Source organism: Anabrus simplex, chromosome 13 (assembly GCF_040414725.1).
Source record: "Anabrus simplex isolate iqAnaSimp1 chromosome 13, ASM4041472v1, whole genome shotgun sequence".
Lineage (NCBI taxonomy): Eukaryota > Metazoa > Arthropoda > Insecta > Orthoptera > Tettigoniidae > Anabrus > Anabrus simplex.
Window position 1 is genome coordinate 104,708,227 of NC_090277.1, and position 18,814 is coordinate 104,727,040.

The following is an 18,814-nucleotide window of genomic DNA, read 5'->3' on the forward strand; positions in this document are numbered from 1 at the left end:
GAGTATCGGGGCATGGCGGAGAGGTAGGGAGGAGCGAAACAGTGGACTTGAGCCAAACGGGCTGTGTCGAGCTGCGCCAGCTCACGTCTGTTGCTTCGCTCCTTCCTACCTCTCCGCCGGACCCCAATACTCCCGCGGCACTTCTAATTTTACGACTATTTATTTGTTCAATTTTGGCGTTTAAACTTGCGCTGGGCACATACAGTTTTTACCTTAGCATTCTACTGCCTCCCACGAATATTCCTACCAAATTTCAACCAAATCCGAGTGTAACACATGTATGTGTTCCCTCGTTAGATCCATCATGAACATCAAATGGGATGACTACATAAGCAATGTGGCAGTTGTTGACAATCACAGGATATAAACTTCATGGTTTTGATCCATATTGAATTGTGATCACAATAATAATTAAACTTATGTCGTAATGGTCTTCCTTTTCAATACTATATTATACAATGTTTACATTACATTTTTAATCTAGGAACTAGTTTCGACGCCGGCTGGCCATCATCACCCTTACTTAATACAAAACTGTACAAACACATCTAATAACATAAACAAATGTATGAACATACACAAATGACATTAAAAGATATTAAAAGCATCTGAAATGAACTATGTGGGCAACATGTAAAATATAAGATGAAACGTATTTTGAAGATATTGTAACAGAAGCACTAATGAAACATTTTAACATGATGCAAAGCATCTAAGGATTTTAGAGCCTCTGAAAAAAAGATGGTACAACTTCAATAACAAGCAAAGCAAAGCAAAGTCACCTCCGTACAGGCAATGAAGGGCCTTGGAGGAGTGGAAGGTAAAGGCTTCCACCATTGTTAACCTCGGCACGTGGTGGGGTAGAGTGGTTAGTTGTCCGCCCAGCCACCTTTGCCCCCAGGAATTAACCTGGTACTCATTTTTGGTGTAGGCTGTGTGAACCTCAGGGCCATGTGCACCTCCAGAAGTGGAAATCTTGTTTCTTAAATTTTACGATTTCCTGATGGGGATTCGAACCCACGTCCTTCCGGGCGAACCGAGCACGCCTTTACCGCCTAGGCCAGGCAGCCCCTACTTCAATAACAACTTACATAATATCAGCCTATGACTGAACATAATAATTAAGTCAACAGTGTACAGATACATACGAACTGTATCAGAGGAAAATGAGAATATTACAACAGAAAGACCTCCAGCTCAAAAACTGTTTTAACGACCACCACCTCATGTTTTAACTTTTTAATTTGCATCATGTTTTTTAACAAGCACTTTGTATTGTGTGCATTAAGTGGGAGGACTATTTGACCAACTCAGCAGTTCTCGACAAAGCACAGCTAAATAGCACTGAGGCAACAATCATCTCTCATCAACTGAGATGGTTAGGCCAAGTTCACCACATGAGTGATATGAGGCTTCCCCGCCAAATTCTTTATGGTGAACTTTACGACGGCAGTAGACCTCATGGAGCCCCTCTTAAGCGTTTTAAGGACCAGCAGAAACACATAATGAAGACAACTGGTATAAATATACAGACAAGGGAAGAATGTGCTGAGGACCGATCACTGTGGCGGAACACTACATCCACCGCAGTCAACTCGTTCTAAAGAGAACGCCGCAGATGTCAACAGGTCACGCGACAAGCAAGAAAGCTCCGTCAATTACAATCCCGCCCTCCTGCATCCATTCAGTGTGATTTATGTGGGCGTATGTTTTATAACAAGATTGGTCTGTTTAGTCATCGCAAACACATCCAGAAACTGAGTTGATCTGCTCACCTCATGCAGGAAAAAGTTATATATACTCGGATCGGGTTACAGCCTACGAGGATATTGTGTGTCTAATGTTTTTACTTGATTATATATATACATATTTTACTGAGGATGACCCTATGTTGGGTCGAAACATGTCTATATGAAATTTTATCTTAATTGGATGTAATATTAAGTGTTGACTAGGAGGATAATTAACACAATTTTGTACAATTTGTAAGAAATGTGTGAATGTTGCGATGCGAGATCTGAAATTTTTAACATTTTTCACCGATCACTCATGGGTGTGTCAAAGTGCAATTTTTTGCTCCATGAAATGAAGCTGTCAGCATCACCAGCAAGCAACTCTTACAGTTTATAAATATCTAACACGGCTGAATTAATAAGCGCGGGCGAAACCGTGGGCACATGCTAGTAGTTAATATGTTGAAAACAAAAAAATGCAAAAATTACAGTGATCTAGTCCCAGACATGTTCTACCACACGAAGAATAATTTCTAGATATTTTTTTCAATCCCACCTTGACTACATGCCGGCCCGCGGTGTAGAGGTATCATGCCTGACTCTTACCCGGATTCGATTTCCAGCCAGGTCAGGGATGTTTACCCAGTTCTGAGGGCTTGTTTGAGGTCCACTCAGCCTACGTGATTACAATTGAAGAGCTATCAGATGAGATGGCGGTCCCAGTCTAGAAAGCCAAGAATAATGGCCGAGAGGATACGTCGTGCTAGCGCATGACACCTCATAATCTGCAGGCCTTCGGGCTGAGCAGAGGTCGCTTGGTAGGCCATGGCCCTTCGGGGTTGTTGCACCATGGATTTTAGTTTATTTGGTTCATTAACTACATACAAGTTAACATCAATATTACAACAAGATCATATTTTTGAAACAAAAAGGTTTCAGTGGATGCAGCTAACTATTTTTATGAGATTTTAATGTCATTTCACCATATTTTGCCTGTACTGTGAACCAACCAACCCACCCACCCACCCACCCTCACTAATCTGCAGGCGCCCAGGTGGCAGATTCCCTATATGATTTTTACCTAGTCTTTTCTTAAATAATTGCAAAGAATTTGCAAATTAATTGATCATCTCCCTTGGTAAGTTATTCCAACTCCTAACTCCCCTTCCTATAAACAAATATTTGCACCAATTTTCCTTTTTGAATTCCAACTTTGTTTTCATATAGTAATCTTTCCTACTTTTAAAAACACCACTCAAACTTATTCGTCTACTAATGTCATTCCATGCTATCTCTCCACCGACAGGTCAGAACATACCTCTTAGTCAAGCAGCTCGTCTCCTTTCTACCAAGTCTTCCCAGCACAAACTTTGCAACATTTTCGTAATGTTCATTACTTGTAATGCTCCTCTTTTGTCACAAATCACCCAGAACAAATCAAGCTGCTTTTCTTTGGATTTTTTTTCAGTTCTCGAATTAAGTAATCCTGGTGAGGTGGTGGTGGTGGTGATTATTGTTTTAAGAGGAAGTATAACTAGGCAACCATCCTCTATATAACACTAATCAGAAAGAAAAAATGGAAGGGGTCCGACACTTAGAAAATATGAAGTTATCGGCCAAAGAAGGTCAAGGGCCACGAAGGGCGTGAAAATGATAGACTCCCTAGCCCTCGCAAACCTAATAGCGTCGGGGTCGGAAAAGAACAAGAGTTGACCAAGGGAGATCGGATAGGACAGATGAAAGTGAGGAGCCTGGCACAAGTAAGTGGAAGCAATGCCAGGACTCAGCTAGGGGCCCCGCGGTCGCCAAACCACGCTCCCAAGTTCACAGCCCCTGGGGTGTCCTGGTGAGGGTCCCATACACTGGAACCATACTCTAGTTGATGTCTTACCAACTACTTATATGCTCTCTCTTTTACATCCTTACTACAACCCCTAAATACCCTCATAATCAAGTGCAGTTATCTGTACCCTTAATTTACAAATCTGTTTATGTCATTACCCTAATGAAGATCTTTCCTTATATTAAGACCTAGATACTTACAGTGATCCCCATAAGGAAATTTCACCCCATCAACACAGTAATTAAACCTGAGAAGACTTGCCCTATTAGTGAAACTCACAACCTGACTTTTACCCCCATTTATCATCATACCATTGCCTGCTGTCCATCTTGCAACATTATCAAGGTCTTTTTGCAGTTGCTCACAATCTTGTAACTTATTTATTACTCTGTACAGAATAAAATCATCCACAAAAAACCTTACCCCTGATTCCAGTTCTTTACACATTTAATTTTATATAAGAAAACATAAAGGTTCAATAATATTGCCTTGAGGAATTCCCCTCTTAATGGTTACAGGATCAGATAATGCTTCACTTACTCTAATTCTTTGAGTTCTATTATATAGAAATACTAGCTGATGTACCCGTGCTTCGCTATGGGATTCTCAGAATGACTGACTTTGTGGTTTTTCTAACTGAAATCAACATAGGTCATTACAAAAATGTAAGTATGAATGCAGTGATTAAAAGCAATGCTATAATATAAAATACTCGATCAAATGGAAAGCCGCACGTTTTATCACTTTTAACGAACAGTACTGCGGTTAGATTGCGGTGCCAATCTAATAGTCCAAAGTTCCAGAGCTGGGATGACCAGGCCACAGATTGCCATGAACACTCATGCACACGGTTGATTCCAATCAGTGCCTCAGAGTAGGGATTGAATAGCCCGAATGCTATGATGATCCAGTGTGTTACGTACCAGTAGTATCAGAAAATTTATAAACCAGGGGAATGGCATGCTAAAGAAGAAAGTTATCTAACTCCCTAGCTACTTCCCATCAATATTCAGGCAGGCTGTTACACTCTGTACGACTGGGCGAGTTGACTGTATGGTTAGCGGTGTGTAGCTGTGAGCTTGCATCCGAGAGTAGTGGATTCGAACCCCATTGTCGGCAGCGCTGAAGATGGTATTCCGTGGTTTCCCACTTTCACAGCAGTAAAATGCTGGGCCTGTACCTTAATTAAGGGCTAAGGCACTCCTAGCCCTTTCCTATCCCATCGTCGCCATAAAACCTATCTATGTCGGTGCGACGTAAATCAAATAAAAATTACTCTGTACGCAGCAGTAATCCTATCTACCGAAGATGAGGGGCAACAGAAGACACAAAGCACATCACGACAAACAATGGTCAATGTAATGTTATTGTTGATCAATGATATGAGCTATCTATATTGTAGGCCTACATATTTAGTTTTCTTTCGACTCTGTGATTTGTAAAATATTTTATACCATAAACTGTAGTTTCTTATTCCCCGACTTTATATACCGATTTTTATAAAATACTGTTTACCCATTTTCTCGTTACTCGGCGCTGATATGGACTTAGTAACAAAAATCCAAATTCATGAATATCTTTGTGATCATAGCCAGTACGGTAACAATGTATAAGACATGAATAATAGGAAATTTAATACTATATAACCTTAGTTATGTAGCATTCATCGATTACACCTCTAATAAGAAATATTTGAGAATTAAATTTTAGGCCTTCCCCTAAACTACCATTTTTCTCAGCGTGAATACAATTATTGACAGACTAGATTGTAGCAATTTATTCCCCAACTTTGCATACCCATTTTCTTTAAAATACGACCGCTAATAACATAAATAGTTGAGAATTCAATTTTAGGCCTTCCCCTAAACTACCATTTCACTCAGCGTGAGTAAAATGATGTATAGCCTAGATTGTAGAGGCTCATCCCCCGACTTCAAATACCAATTTTCATTAAATTCTCTTCAACAGTTTTCTCGTGATGCGTGTACATACATACATACATACAGACAGACAGACAGACAGAAATTACGGAAAAGTAAAAAGTGCATTTTCTTGATTCTGTGGACATGACCGATACAGAAATACCATTATTTTCAAATTCTGAGCAATGTACAGACAAAACTCTTATTTTATATATATAGATAACTACCCATTCAGTCAGTCTTTTGTCAAATGCCTTGGATAGGTCAATCACGACAGCCCATTTGAACTCCTAAATCTAGAATATTTGCTATAAAATGCCTTGGATAGGTCAATCACAACAGTCCATTTGAACTCCTAAATCCAGAATTTCTGCTATAACTTGCTGGAATCCTACAAGTTGAGCTTCAGTGGAATGACCTTCCTCAACCCAAACTGCCTTCTACTGAACCAGTTATTAATTTTGCAAACATGTCTAATATAATCACAAATAATAATTTCTCAAAGCTTACATGTAACACATGTCAAACTGACTGGCCTTTAATTTTCAGCTTTGTGTTTATCACTCTCTCCTTTATACACAACAGAAGACACTATAACAACTATAACAACTCCTCCATAGTTCCTCCATGCAAACAGTAATCAAATAAGTACTTTAGATATGGTACTATATCTCAACCCATTGTCTTTTAGTATATCCCCAGAAATCTTATCAATTCCAGTTGCTGTTCTAGTTTTCAACTTTTGTATCTTACTATAAATGTTTTTTTTATCATAGGTAAATTTCAATAATTCATTAGCTTTAGCCACCTCTTCTATCTGGACATTTTCCTTGTGAATCAACAATCTTTACATACTGCTGACTGAATACTTCTGCCTTCTGTAGATTCTCGCATACACACTCCCCTTGTTCATTAATGACTCATGGAATCTCCTTCTTGGAACCTGTTTATACCTTAAAGTACCTATATATACTCTTCCATTTTTCACTAAAATTTGTATGACTGCCAATTATGCTTGCCATCATGTTATCCTTAGCTGACTTCTTCGCTAGATTGAATTTCCTAGTAAGTTTCTTCAATTTCTCCTTACTTCCATAAACATTTTTATATCTCTATTTTTTCCAGCCTGCACTTCCTTCTTAGTCTCTTTAATTCTCTGTTAGAATATAGCTGGTCCTTATCACCTTTAAAGGTATTCCTACTTCTGCTCTAATTTTCTAATACCTGTTCTTGTCTTTCTTGGTTTTCTGAATCATATATGGAGAAACTTCATTTCAGCTGCCTAGAGTTTAGAATTATCTCTATTGGTCAGTGTCGTGGTTTCGAGACTATACGTGCTTCTACAATGTCATCTTTGGTTTTGTGGGTATTTGCTGTACAATGCTGTAGTGTTCTGATATAAACAAATTTCATACTGAATTGGTCAAACTTACGTGCTATCCTTGCTGTATCGGGGTGCCTTCATCTGACTGGGACTCTGGTCAGCCAGGGAACTCCTCCCACCAAATACTGCTTGTCTGGCGCCAGCATGAGATTCCCGCGGTGTTGATGGCACCGTTGGAATTCTTCTGGTTGTAGAGACGCCATTGGATGACGAGGAGGTGGAGGAAGCAGCAGATGAGCTCTGTGCAAGGGAAACGATTGGATTCTAGAAAATAAACATATACACTATTGAAAATAAATAAACACTATCTCAGCAATTATTTCAAGGATTTCCTTGAGATTTGTCCCATATATACAATATTATTGAGAATTATGTATGATGTGAAAAACAACTTCGTGAGTTGTGACTGGTCATAAAAGGCATTTATAAATTCTCTTCCCATATTTTTAAACAAGCAAGTAAAGAAAAAACAAGTCATTTTGTTCACTTCTTTTGAAAGCAGAGATTTTCATCTAGAGGATAAACCATGATGAGAACAGATACACTTATGTAGATTTAAGGAAAGTTTAAATTTAAAGAACATACCACATGTTTTAGTGGATTTCTGTATGTAAGTCATTCAGTTTCTTATTCAATCTAATAATGATGATGATGATGTATCAAAGAACAAAAGGACCGAGCTCGATAGCTGCAGTCGCTTAAGTGCGGCCATTATCCAGTATTTGGGAGATAGTAGGTTCAAACCCTAATGTTGGAAGCCCTGAAGATGGTTTTCTGTGGTTTCCCATTTTTACACCAGGCAAATGCTGGGTCTGTACTTTAATTAAGGCCATGGCCTTTTCCTTCCCACTCATAGCCCTTTCCTATCCCATCGTCGCCATAAGACCTATCTGTGTAGGTGAGACGTAAAGCAAATTCTAAAGAATAAAATAGAGAATAGTCTATGAACAATGATTATGAGCTTAAAACAATAGTATGTACTGATCAAGGGGCTGCTTCCAAAGCACAATCCTGAATCGATGATGCTTGTTGTCTAATGGGGTCCAAAATCCAGGTCAACGGCCCCTCAGAATTGTACTTGTCGCTAGGAAAGTAAGAACCATGGTATTTCTGATGTAGCAGTACTAATCATGAGTAACATAGACTTAAAGTTGGTGGTGGTGATTATTGTTTTAAGAGGAAGTACAACTAAGCAACCATCCTCTATATAACACTAATCAGAGGGAAAAAATGGAAGGGATCCGACACCTTGAAAAAGAAGGTATCGGCCGAAGGAAGACAAGGGCCACGAAGGGCGTGAAAATGAAAGAATCCCTAGCCCTCGCAAACCTAATAGCGTCGGGGTCAGAAAAGAACAAGAGTTGACCAAGGGAGGTCGGACAGGGTAGTTGAAAGTGAGGAGCTTGACACAAGTAAGTGGAAGCAATGCCAGGACTCAGCTAAGGGCCCTGTGGTCGCCAACTCACGCACCAAATTCAGAGCCCCTGGGGCCCCTTTTAGTTGCCTCTTATGACAGGCAGGGGCTACCGTGGGTGTTATTCTATCGCCCCCAACCACAGGGGGCATAGACTTAAAGTGTTCCACATATAGTGCTACTACTCACAGGTTATGTAATATGCACAGGTAATGCAGACCCTATGGTGTTCCTCACATAGTGGGTACTAATCACAGGTAACACAGACCCATGGTGTCGCTCATATAGTGGTACTAATCACGGGTACTGCAAGACCGATACTGAATCACCCTCTTTTGCTACTACGGAGGGTTGGCCCAGTTAATACAGGATGCAAATTAGAGCACATGCGACACCCCTGGAATCCGCTATATGTTCTGTCTGGTCAGTGTGATTTAGAAAAGTACCGTGTATAGTCATATCATACCATTGTTGCCTCATGGTCTGCTGAATTGCAGGCCTCTCCAATGCTAATTTCTTATTATCAACACATCTGAAGGTTCAGTCTACCCTATTATTGAAGAAGATCTAAACCTGGTAAAGCAGCATAAGGCACATGGACATGCTTTGAAAGCAAGGCACATTAAAGAACCGTTCACTAATTCCAGAAAATTATATGAAAACTACCTAGCCTGGGATAAATGGCAGCTGGATGTTACCTGGATGAAGTACTGGTTTATCTGAATGACACCAACAAGCTCCGGGCAATTCACTATTGCCCAAAAGGTCAAAAGCGGCACTAAAATTTTGTCAACGAAAACAAACAAAAGTTTGCAAGGGGATTCATGGTAACAGCAGGATATTGTGTCCCAGGTAGCTTAGAATCCTCAGAGTGCCAAAATTTGAAGATCAATGATACCTATTTGCAGAAGAATGACATGGACCCCTATTTCTACCAAGATATCTCTTGGATGTACGGTGAAATACGGTGTAAATACTCTGTAATCTGTTCTTGTACCTCTGCAACTCTGTGTTATGTATATATACTATAAATACTCTGTAATCAATTCCTGTACGTCTGCAACTTTTGTGTTATGTAATTGTAAATAATCTGAAATCTATCCTTGAACTTCAGCAACTCTTATGTAAATGAAAATATTCCATAATCCATTCTTGTACTTTTGCAACTTTCATGTTACGTAAATGTAAATACAGTCAGAAATAATTCTCTGTAATCCTCATATTGATGATGTACATATTTTATATATTGTATGTGTTTATATGTTCAACCATTTACTAATTATCTTATATGCACAAACTATATTTTGATGTGTAAGTGCCCGCCAGTATGTAATGTCCTGTACAATTCCTATGTATGAGCCTGCAGGCTCGTTGGAATTAATTGAAATAAATGAATGAATGAATGAATGAATGATGTTTCAAATGTCTGGATCCACATCAATAAATCATCTAGTCATATTGCCTGATCATCAGTCACCTACTACAAGAGAAAAGAAGCAGAGATGTCATACCATTTAGTGGCATCCCTGTCAAATCCCGGAATGCCTCACCAATGGATTTCTTTGCCATTGATCTCCTGAAAAGAGGGCTTTCTTCTAGATGTCCCACCACTATTGAGGGTCTTTGGAAATTTATGCAAGGAGGTATGGGACAATATTCCTCTTCCTGTACTCCGTCGAAATCTTCTGCAGCGGAAATTGAGATGTAGGGCAATAGTCCATGCCTGTGGCTATCACAATGAGCATGACCAGGTCTGGAGAAAAGGAATCGCCTAGGACAAAAGTACGTCAAAATTGTCCAAACTTAGCTGGAGCAACCGTCCGTAATCACAAATCTATTGTGTACCTAACATAGTGGTACTACTCGCAAGTAAAGGCGACCCACGGTTAGTGATGGGATGGTCGAATACTTTTAATATTCAAATAACATCCATCCAATTATTTAAATATTCAAATGAGTTTCAAATATTATTCAGTGGTATCGCATAGAATATTCGGATGCTTTATGAATCAATTTTTTGGTTTAAGTGCGTCGGTTGGATAATAGATTGGAAAGAGCAAGTAGATGAACTCTTATGAAAAATAGAAATGAGCTTTTTTCCAAATGTATCTCCAAATATTGGAACTAAACGAGTGAATGAACTGTCTTAATAACATCACTTTTCATTGGAATTATTTTGAAAGCATTCTATATTCAATTGCCTCATTCATTCGAATGCAGTTCCGTATGAATAATCGAAAAAATATTGAATGGAAAATTTGTTATTCAATTGCCTCATTGATTCTAATGGAGTTTCAGATAAATAATCAAATGGAAAACATATTCACTATGTGATTGCCCTATTCAATCAAATGGAGTTTTGAATGAATAATCAAAAAAATAATTGGATGGAAAAAATATTCACTATCCGACTGCCTCATTACTTTGAATGAATAGTTGAAAAATAATTGAACGGGAGATATAATCGAATAATAAAATATGAAATAATCAAATAAGCGATTATTTTGTATTAGATTATCCCAAATAGTGAATATTTAAGATGAACTTAAATATTATATTTAAGTGGTCTGCCTATTCAATACATATATAATTTATTACATTTAGTACATGTTTCGTCCCCTAAGGGGCATCATCAGCTATAATAAACTATAATAATATATCATGTACCACACTTACTTCGTACCAATCCTCACGTACGGTTTAGAGACATACAACCTACTAAACAAAGACTTCAGTAGAATCCAAGCAACTGAAATGAGATTCATTAGAACCATGAACCGAACAACCAGAAAGGACAAGATCAGAAATGAAGTGAATAGGAAAGTAGCTGGTATTGAGGTTCCTATTATCAGTGGCATAAAGAAACGCAGACTTGAGTGGTATGGGCACATAATGAGAATGAACAGGGAAAGACCTGCCAGAAAATATTTCGACCTTAATCTCGTAGGAAGAAGACCACAGGGAAGATGAAGAAAACGTTGGATAGAGACTGTAAGATCAGATGTGGAGGAGAGAGGATACAAATGGGAGGATGTACTGGATCAGAAGATGTATGAAGACAGAAGGAGATGGCAAGCGCTTGTACACCACACCCGGGAAACTGGAGTTGGGAAATGATGATGATGATGATGATGATGATAATGATGAATATGTCTTAATACCAAAATTACATTATTAAATTGGAAAGACACATTAAAAACATTATTGTATTTTAGGACATTTAAAATAAAATATTGGCAAATTTTTTAAAAGTTGCAAGTCATATAATCAATAAAACTGGTTGAACTGGGATAGGAAAGGGGTGGGGTTCAAACCCACTATCTCCCAAATTCAAGCTCACAGCTGCGCTCCTCTAACTGCATGGCAAACTTGCTTGGTGCTGCCTTTATCATATATGCTGACAATCTATCTGTTCTTGGTGCCTTTTCTACTTTCATCATTTGTCAGATAATTTCCCTAAATATTACAATGTTATCAACAAACAGTAAAACACCTCTAACACAGGCAGCATTGCCACCTTAGGCTGCAATATTCTACACAGTAAAACTACACAGAACCAAGAAAATGAAGAATTTAAGGAGTGATTTAAACAGTGAATGACTGATTGATTCACTGATTGAGGATTTTTCCGCTTACCGTTCTTAATATGTAGGATCCTTTATGTTCCTCAAAGTGAACGTGAGCAAGGGTATACGACTTCTTTGATGATCTCAAAGGAAAACAAGTAAGCGTCATGATTCCTGTAACAAAATGACACATCACATGTAAGTGAAAGAAACCAAGAAAGTCATGAAAATAATTTTGCTTGAAATATGCTAAGAAAACACAAAGCTAAACATTGAAAAATAAGTTAAAATGTCTAGTGTACACAAAATAAGATTATGATTATTCTTTAGCAATGACCATTACATAATCATCATCATCATCATCATCATCATCATTGTCAACCATCTCCAGTTGTCCGGGTGTGGTGTACTATCCTCTTCCATCTTTGTATGTCCATGAACCACTGCTCTTTCGTAACCTTCTCCCAATCTTGTCCTCTCTCCTTGACATCTTTCTCTACTAGATTGGTCCATTTTTCTCTGGGTCTCCCCATTGGTCTTTTTCTTTTTACTTCTCTTTCATATTCTTGTCTCATGGTCCTGCTGCATTCATCCTTTTTACATGGCCAAACCACTTCACTGTTGCTTTCTAGGTGATTTGTAGTAGGAAGTCTCCTATTGCCCATCTCCTCTCGGACTTTTTTGTTCCTCACCTTGTCCTTCCTGGTCTTCTGTACCATAGTGCACAAGAACTTCATTTCGGCACGTCAGAATTTTGAGTTCTCTTGTCTCCTTAACATGATACTTTCCAGGCTATAAGTGAGGATGGATTTATAATAGGATTGATATAATATCAGCTTTCAATGCTACTTGCTTATCCACAGCAGTTGTCTTACTTGATGGTAAAATTGAGTTGCCTTGCTAATTCGACTATCAACTTCATATTTTGCAAGGTCGTCTTTTGATACTATACTACCCAAATACTTAAACATTGGAACACTGTCCAGTCTGGTGTCATTTAGTCTGATTTTTGGTTTGTCATCTCCCAACATTACATAATGGTGAAACCAATTCAGAGAATTAGGCTAATTTTCACCCAGGTTGCAAGTTCACTAACTATTGTTTACCTAGCTTTTTCTTAAATGTTTTCAAAGGACTTTGAAATTTATCGAACATTTCCCTCATTCCTTGTCTCATAAATGAATATTTACCCCATTTTGAATTCTTGAATTCCAACTTTATCTTCATATTATGATCTTTCTTACTTTTCAAAGCTCCGCTCAAGCTTATTTGTCTACTAATGGCACATTCCACGCCATCTCTCCAGTGACAGCTCGAAACATACTACATATTACAAGTTGAAAATCTCACATCAAGGTCCGTATTGAAATGTATTAAAGTCAAAGAATAATACTACATTATAAATTCCACCTATTCAATACATAAGAGTTTTTTATTTAAATTTAAGATAGATCTTAACATATTAGATACAGGGACATGTTTTGCTGATGATGCCCTCATTATGGGTGAAACATGTCCCTGTATCTAATATGTTAAGATCTATTTTTTAAATTTACATAAAAGACTCTTATGTACTGAATACGTGGAATGTATAATCTAGCACGAGAACCTCGTTTACACGGATTAAGTGGGACCAGAACTTATCTGGATTATCGAAAAATCTGAATAATCCAGAAAAACTAAAAAACAAATACATACATGTTATATAATATACTATTAACATAAGTTGTACAGTAATACCCTTTTTCAATTTACAAAAAAAAAAAAAAAAAAAAAAAGAATGCTTTTCTTACGTTTATGACTCTGTTTTATGCACTAAAATAATGTGTAAGTTTTTTCTGTTTTACATTTGTATAGTGTTTGCGCGCAGAACGATCACAAAGACATTTTACTAACATCAGTTCTGCCAGTGTGGTTTCAGTCTAGGATTCTAAATAGGCCGTAGTTTGTCCAGCTGCATTGTTGCCTCTCAATGAGTCATTGTTTCTTCTGATGGAGCACCGGTTTTATTTTTGAATTCACCATCAGTAAATTAGTAGTGCGTTGCATTCTGAAGAGCGTGGGTTTGAATACCACCTCGGCCGTCCTGGGAAAGGTTTTCCATGGTTTCCCATTCTCAATTCCAGGAAAATGCCGGGATGGTACCTTTAATAGACCATGGCCGAATTACTTTCAATTCCTGTCCTTAAGTATCCTTGGCGGAAAAGACGTTCAAGAAGAGTCGACCCAGTAAAAGAAATACCGTACAAGTAAGAATACATTTTTATTGTTTTCGATCCGGATTAATGAGGGCCGGATAAATGAGGTTCTTGTGTATTATTCTTTGACTTTACGTACCACATAGTCGAGCATCTAGTCTCCTTACTCTCCAAGTCTTCTCAGCCCAAATTTGCAGCATTTTTTTGTAACACAGCTCCTTTGTTGGAAATCACCCAGAACAAATCGTGCTGCTTTCCTTTTGATCTTTTCCAGTTCTTGTATCAGGTAGTGCTGGTGTGGGTCCCATACTCGAATTGGGGTCTTGCCAGATATTTATATGCTCTTTACATCCTTACTTCAACCGCTAAATATCCTCATAACCATCTGAAGAGATCTGCAAACTTTCTTAACAACCTCGTTACCGTAATGAAGATCACCTAGGTACTGATAGTGTTCTCCATGAGCTACTATCACCTCACACAGTAATTAAAATTGAGAGGACTTTCCTCTTGGTGAAATTTACAACCTGACTTTTCATCCCATTTATCACCATACCATTGTCCACTGTACATCTCACTACACTGTTTAGGTCTCCCTGCAGTCGCTCACAATCCTGCAACTCATTTACTACACTATACAGAATAACATCATCCGCAAATAGCCATATACGTGAATCCAGTTCTTTACTTATATCATTTATATATATAAGAAAACATAAAGGTCCAATAATACTGCCCTGTAGGACCTCCCTCTTGGGTTGTCACCCAGGTGGCACATTCCTTACCAAATGTTTATCAAGTCCCTTCTTAAAAAATTTCATAGAGCTTGGAAATTTATTGAATATTTTCATTTGTAAAATATTCCAATCTCTAATTCCTCTTCCTATAAATTATCACTTGCCCCAGTTTGTCCTCTTGCATTGCAACTTCATCATCATAGTACACTCCATCAATCACTACTGATCTGTATTTAGGCCAGTACCCATGTGGCAGATTCCCTATCTGTTGTTTTCCTAGCCTTTTCTTAAACGATTACAAAGAAATTAGAACATCTTCCTTGGTAAGTTATTCCAATCCCTAACTCCCCTTCCTATAAATGAATATTTGCCCCAATTTGTCCTCTTGAATTCCAACTTTATCTACTTTTAAAGGCACCACTCAAACTTATTCGTCTACTAGTGCCATTCTACGCCATCTCTCCACTGACAGCTCGGAACACACCACTTAAATACAAAGTATGTTACAAGTGTTATTATTTTTTTAATAACCACCTATTCAATACAAAGAGATCTTTTTAGAAATTAAATAATATTATAAAATGTTAAGGGACATGTTTTGCCCATATTAAGGGCATCATCAGCCTCAAACCCAAACCTGTATGGTGAAAAATCAGGATCCTGATTGCTCTTACAAGTTATAAAAAAAGGATATCAATGTAGGTGTCTGTCCAAACATAAAAATTATTAGAACGTCCTTGGCTAAAATTGCAGTATCAAGTTGCATCTCAAAAGTTCACACGATTATACTTTCTGGAGAGTTGAGAAAAAGAAGAAAAAACAAAACAAAAAAAAACCTTGTTGGGGGTAGAGCAATAAACAGCTCAATCTTTATAATGAAACAGAAATGTGCCTCCTTGAATACTCCTGTTAGAGGATTGAGCTGTTTAATGCTCTACCCCCAACAAGTTTTTTTTTTTTTTTTGGGGTGCATTGACTCAACGCTCCAGAAACTATAATCCTGTGAACTTTTGACATGAAGCTTGATACTGCATTTTTAGCCAAGGACATTCTAATAATTTTTATGTTTGGACAGACACCTACATTGATATCCTCTTTTTATTTGTAAGAGCAATCACGATCCTGATTTTTCACCATACAGGTTTGAGTTTGAGGCTGATGATGCCCTTAATATGGGCGAAACATGTCCCTTAACATTTTATAATAATATGTAATTTCTAGAAAAGATCTCTTTGTATTGAACAGGTGGAAATTAAAAAAATAATAACACTTCTAACATACTTTGTATTTACGTACATTTTAATACGGACCTAACATGAGAATTATAACGTGTAACACACCACTTAGTCAAGCAGCTCATCTCCTCTCTCCCAAGTATTCCCAGTCCAAACTTTGCAACAATTTTTTAATGCTAATCTTTTGTCGGAAATCACCCAGAACAAATCGAGCTGCTTTTCTTTGGATTTTTTCCAGTTCTTGAATCAAGTACTCCTGGTGAAGGTCCCATACACTGGAACCATACTTTAGTTTGCTATTTGCTTTACGTCACACCGACACAGATAGGTCTTATGGCGACGATGGGATAGGAAAGGCCTAGGAATTGGAAGGAAGTGGCCGTGGCCTTAATTAAAGTACAGCCCCGGCATTTGCCTGGTGTGAAAATGGGAAACCACGGAAAACCATCTTAAGGGCTGCCGACAGTGGGGCTTAAACCCACTATCTCCCGATTAATGGATACTGGCCGCACTTAACTGACTGCAGCTATCGAGCTCAGTGAACCATACTTTAGTTGGGGTCTTATCAGAGACTTATATGCCTTCTCCTTTACATCTTTACTACAACCTCTAAATACCCTCATAACCACGTGCAGAGATCTGTATCCTTTATTTACAATCCCATTTATGTGATTATACAGTACATACTTACAATGATCCCGAAAGGAGCTTTCACTCCATCAATGCAGTAATTAAAACTGAGAGGACTTTTTCTATTTGTGAAACTCACAACTTGACTTTTAACCCCGTTTATCATTATAGCATTGCCTACTGTCCATCTCACAACATTATCAAGGTTCTTTTGCAGTTGTTCACAATCTTGTAACTTGTGCATTACTCTATACAGAATAACATAATCCACTTCTTTACTCATATCATTTATATATATAAGAAAACATAAATGTCCAATAATATTGCCTTGAGGAATTCCACTCTTAATTATTACAGGATCAGATAAAGCTTCGCCTACTCTAATTCTCTGAGTTCTATTTCCTAGAAATATAGCCACCCATTCAGTCACACTTTTGTCTAGTCCAATTGCACTCATTTTTGCCAGTAGTCTCCCATGATCTATCCTATCAAATGCCTTAGATAGGTCAATCGCAGTACAGTCCATTTGATAATTCCTACCTTTAAAAACATTCACTCAAGCTTATTTGTCTACTAATGTTGCTCCACACCATCTCGCTACAGATAGCTCAAACACCCGCTTAATCAAAAACTTGTCTCCTTACTCCCAAGTCTTACCAGCCAAAAGTTTGCAAGATTTTCGTAAGAATGACAGATGGAGTAATTTGTCCCCTCAAACAATCTGTGGAGGAACTATATTATTATTTACTGAGTACAGTGGTTCTGCATGTCTGACTCATTGGCTGAATGGTCAGCGTTGAGGCCTTTGTTTTAGAGGGTCTCAGATTCGATTCGCGGCTGGGTCAGGGATTTTACTCACATCCGATTAATTCTTCTGGCTCGGGGACTAGGTATTTGTGTTTGTCCCAACACTTTCCTCTTCATATTCAGACAACACACTACACTACCAACCCCCACAGAAACATATACTAGTAATTACATCCCTCCATATAGGGTTGGCGTCAGGAAGGGCATCTGGCTGTAAAACAAGGTCAAATCAATGTCTGTCTTAAACAGTTCACACCCATGGCCCACAAATGTGGAAAAAGCGGTGGAAGAAGAATAAGAATAAGAGTGGTTGCGCATGTTAACAAGCTATGGTTATGAAGTCAAGCTCCGCGTTCGGGAGATGCGTGGGTTCAAACCCCACCATCAGCTGTTCTGAGAATGTTTTACTGTGATTCCCCATTTTCACTTCCATGATCGGCAGATGCAGAGTGGGTCTCGGCCCACAAGTAGCCACGGCTGGTCCATGGAGCGACAACTCCTCACTCTGACCGGCCAACCCAGCAGAGGAGGGATGGACACGACTCTACCATGGCTCTACGCCCCTGTATTCAGGAGACGAGACAGGGCTGGACCTCACGGCTAGTCCGTGGTTCGACAACTCTGCACTCCAACTGGCCAACCCAGCAGAGGAGGGGAGGGCACGACTCTACCATGGCTCTACGCCTCTGTATTCGGGAGAGGGAGAGGGCCTGATCCCCACCGTCGGCTGTCCTGAGAATGGTCGTCCATGGTTTTCCATTCTTCTGCACTAAGGCGAATGCGAACAGTCCCTAGTAAAGGCCACAGACACCAACCCCCTCACTTCCTCCGCACATCTTCTTCTCCGGTAAAATTCTCCTGGCTTGAGAGACGGCGTCACCGTCTAGGAGGCCCGCCTCCCCCTTCAGAGGAAGAATGAAAACATTTAGTAGTTGTAGTAGCTCCATTTTATTTATCCTCATTCATTTCATCTTCATTAGCTTTCCAACCGAGGATGGCGTCGGGAAAGGCATCCAGCCGTAAAAATTGCCATATAAATTCATCTCACCTCAAATCCAACGCCTATCAAGAAGGAGGTGCAGGTTGGAAAGAAATTGAGTTAGAAATGACTGTAGAAGTAAGGAGAAATTGAAGGAACTTACCAGGAAATCGAATCTAGCAAAGAAGTCAGCTAAGGATAATATGATTGCAAGCATAATTGGTGGCCATACTAATTTTAGTGAAAAATGGAAGAGTATGTATAGGTACTTTAAGGCAGAAACAAGCTCCAAGAAAGACATTCCAGGTATCATTAATGAACAAGGAGAATGTGTATGCGAGGATCTTCAAAAGGCAGAAGTATTCA

The 18,814-nt window shown here is 38.7% G+C and overlaps 1 protein-coding gene across 9 annotated transcripts in view; it reads right to left on the bottom strand.

Annotated features, from left to right (window-relative positions):
• LOC136885071 (cGMP-dependent protein kinase, isozyme 1) overlaps window positions 1-18,814 on the bottom strand; it is a 235,945-nt gene that overhangs the window by 97,475 nt on the left and 119,656 nt on the right. For 5 of the 9 annotated variants that reach the window (XM_067157476.2, XM_067157478.2, XM_067157481.2 and 2 more), the window contains 2 exons: window positions 11,933-12,036; window positions 6,932-7,146 (listed from right to left, as the gene is read on the bottom strand). In XM_067157476.2, the coding sequence (XP_067013577.2) occupies window positions 6,932-7,146; window positions 11,933-12,036 (319 nt within the window). The remainder of the gene's footprint in view (window positions 1-6,931; window positions 7,147-11,932; window positions 12,037-18,814) is intronic. The other 4 variants (XM_067157479.2, XM_067157485.2, XM_067157484.2 and 1 more) reach the window with 1 other exon arrangement.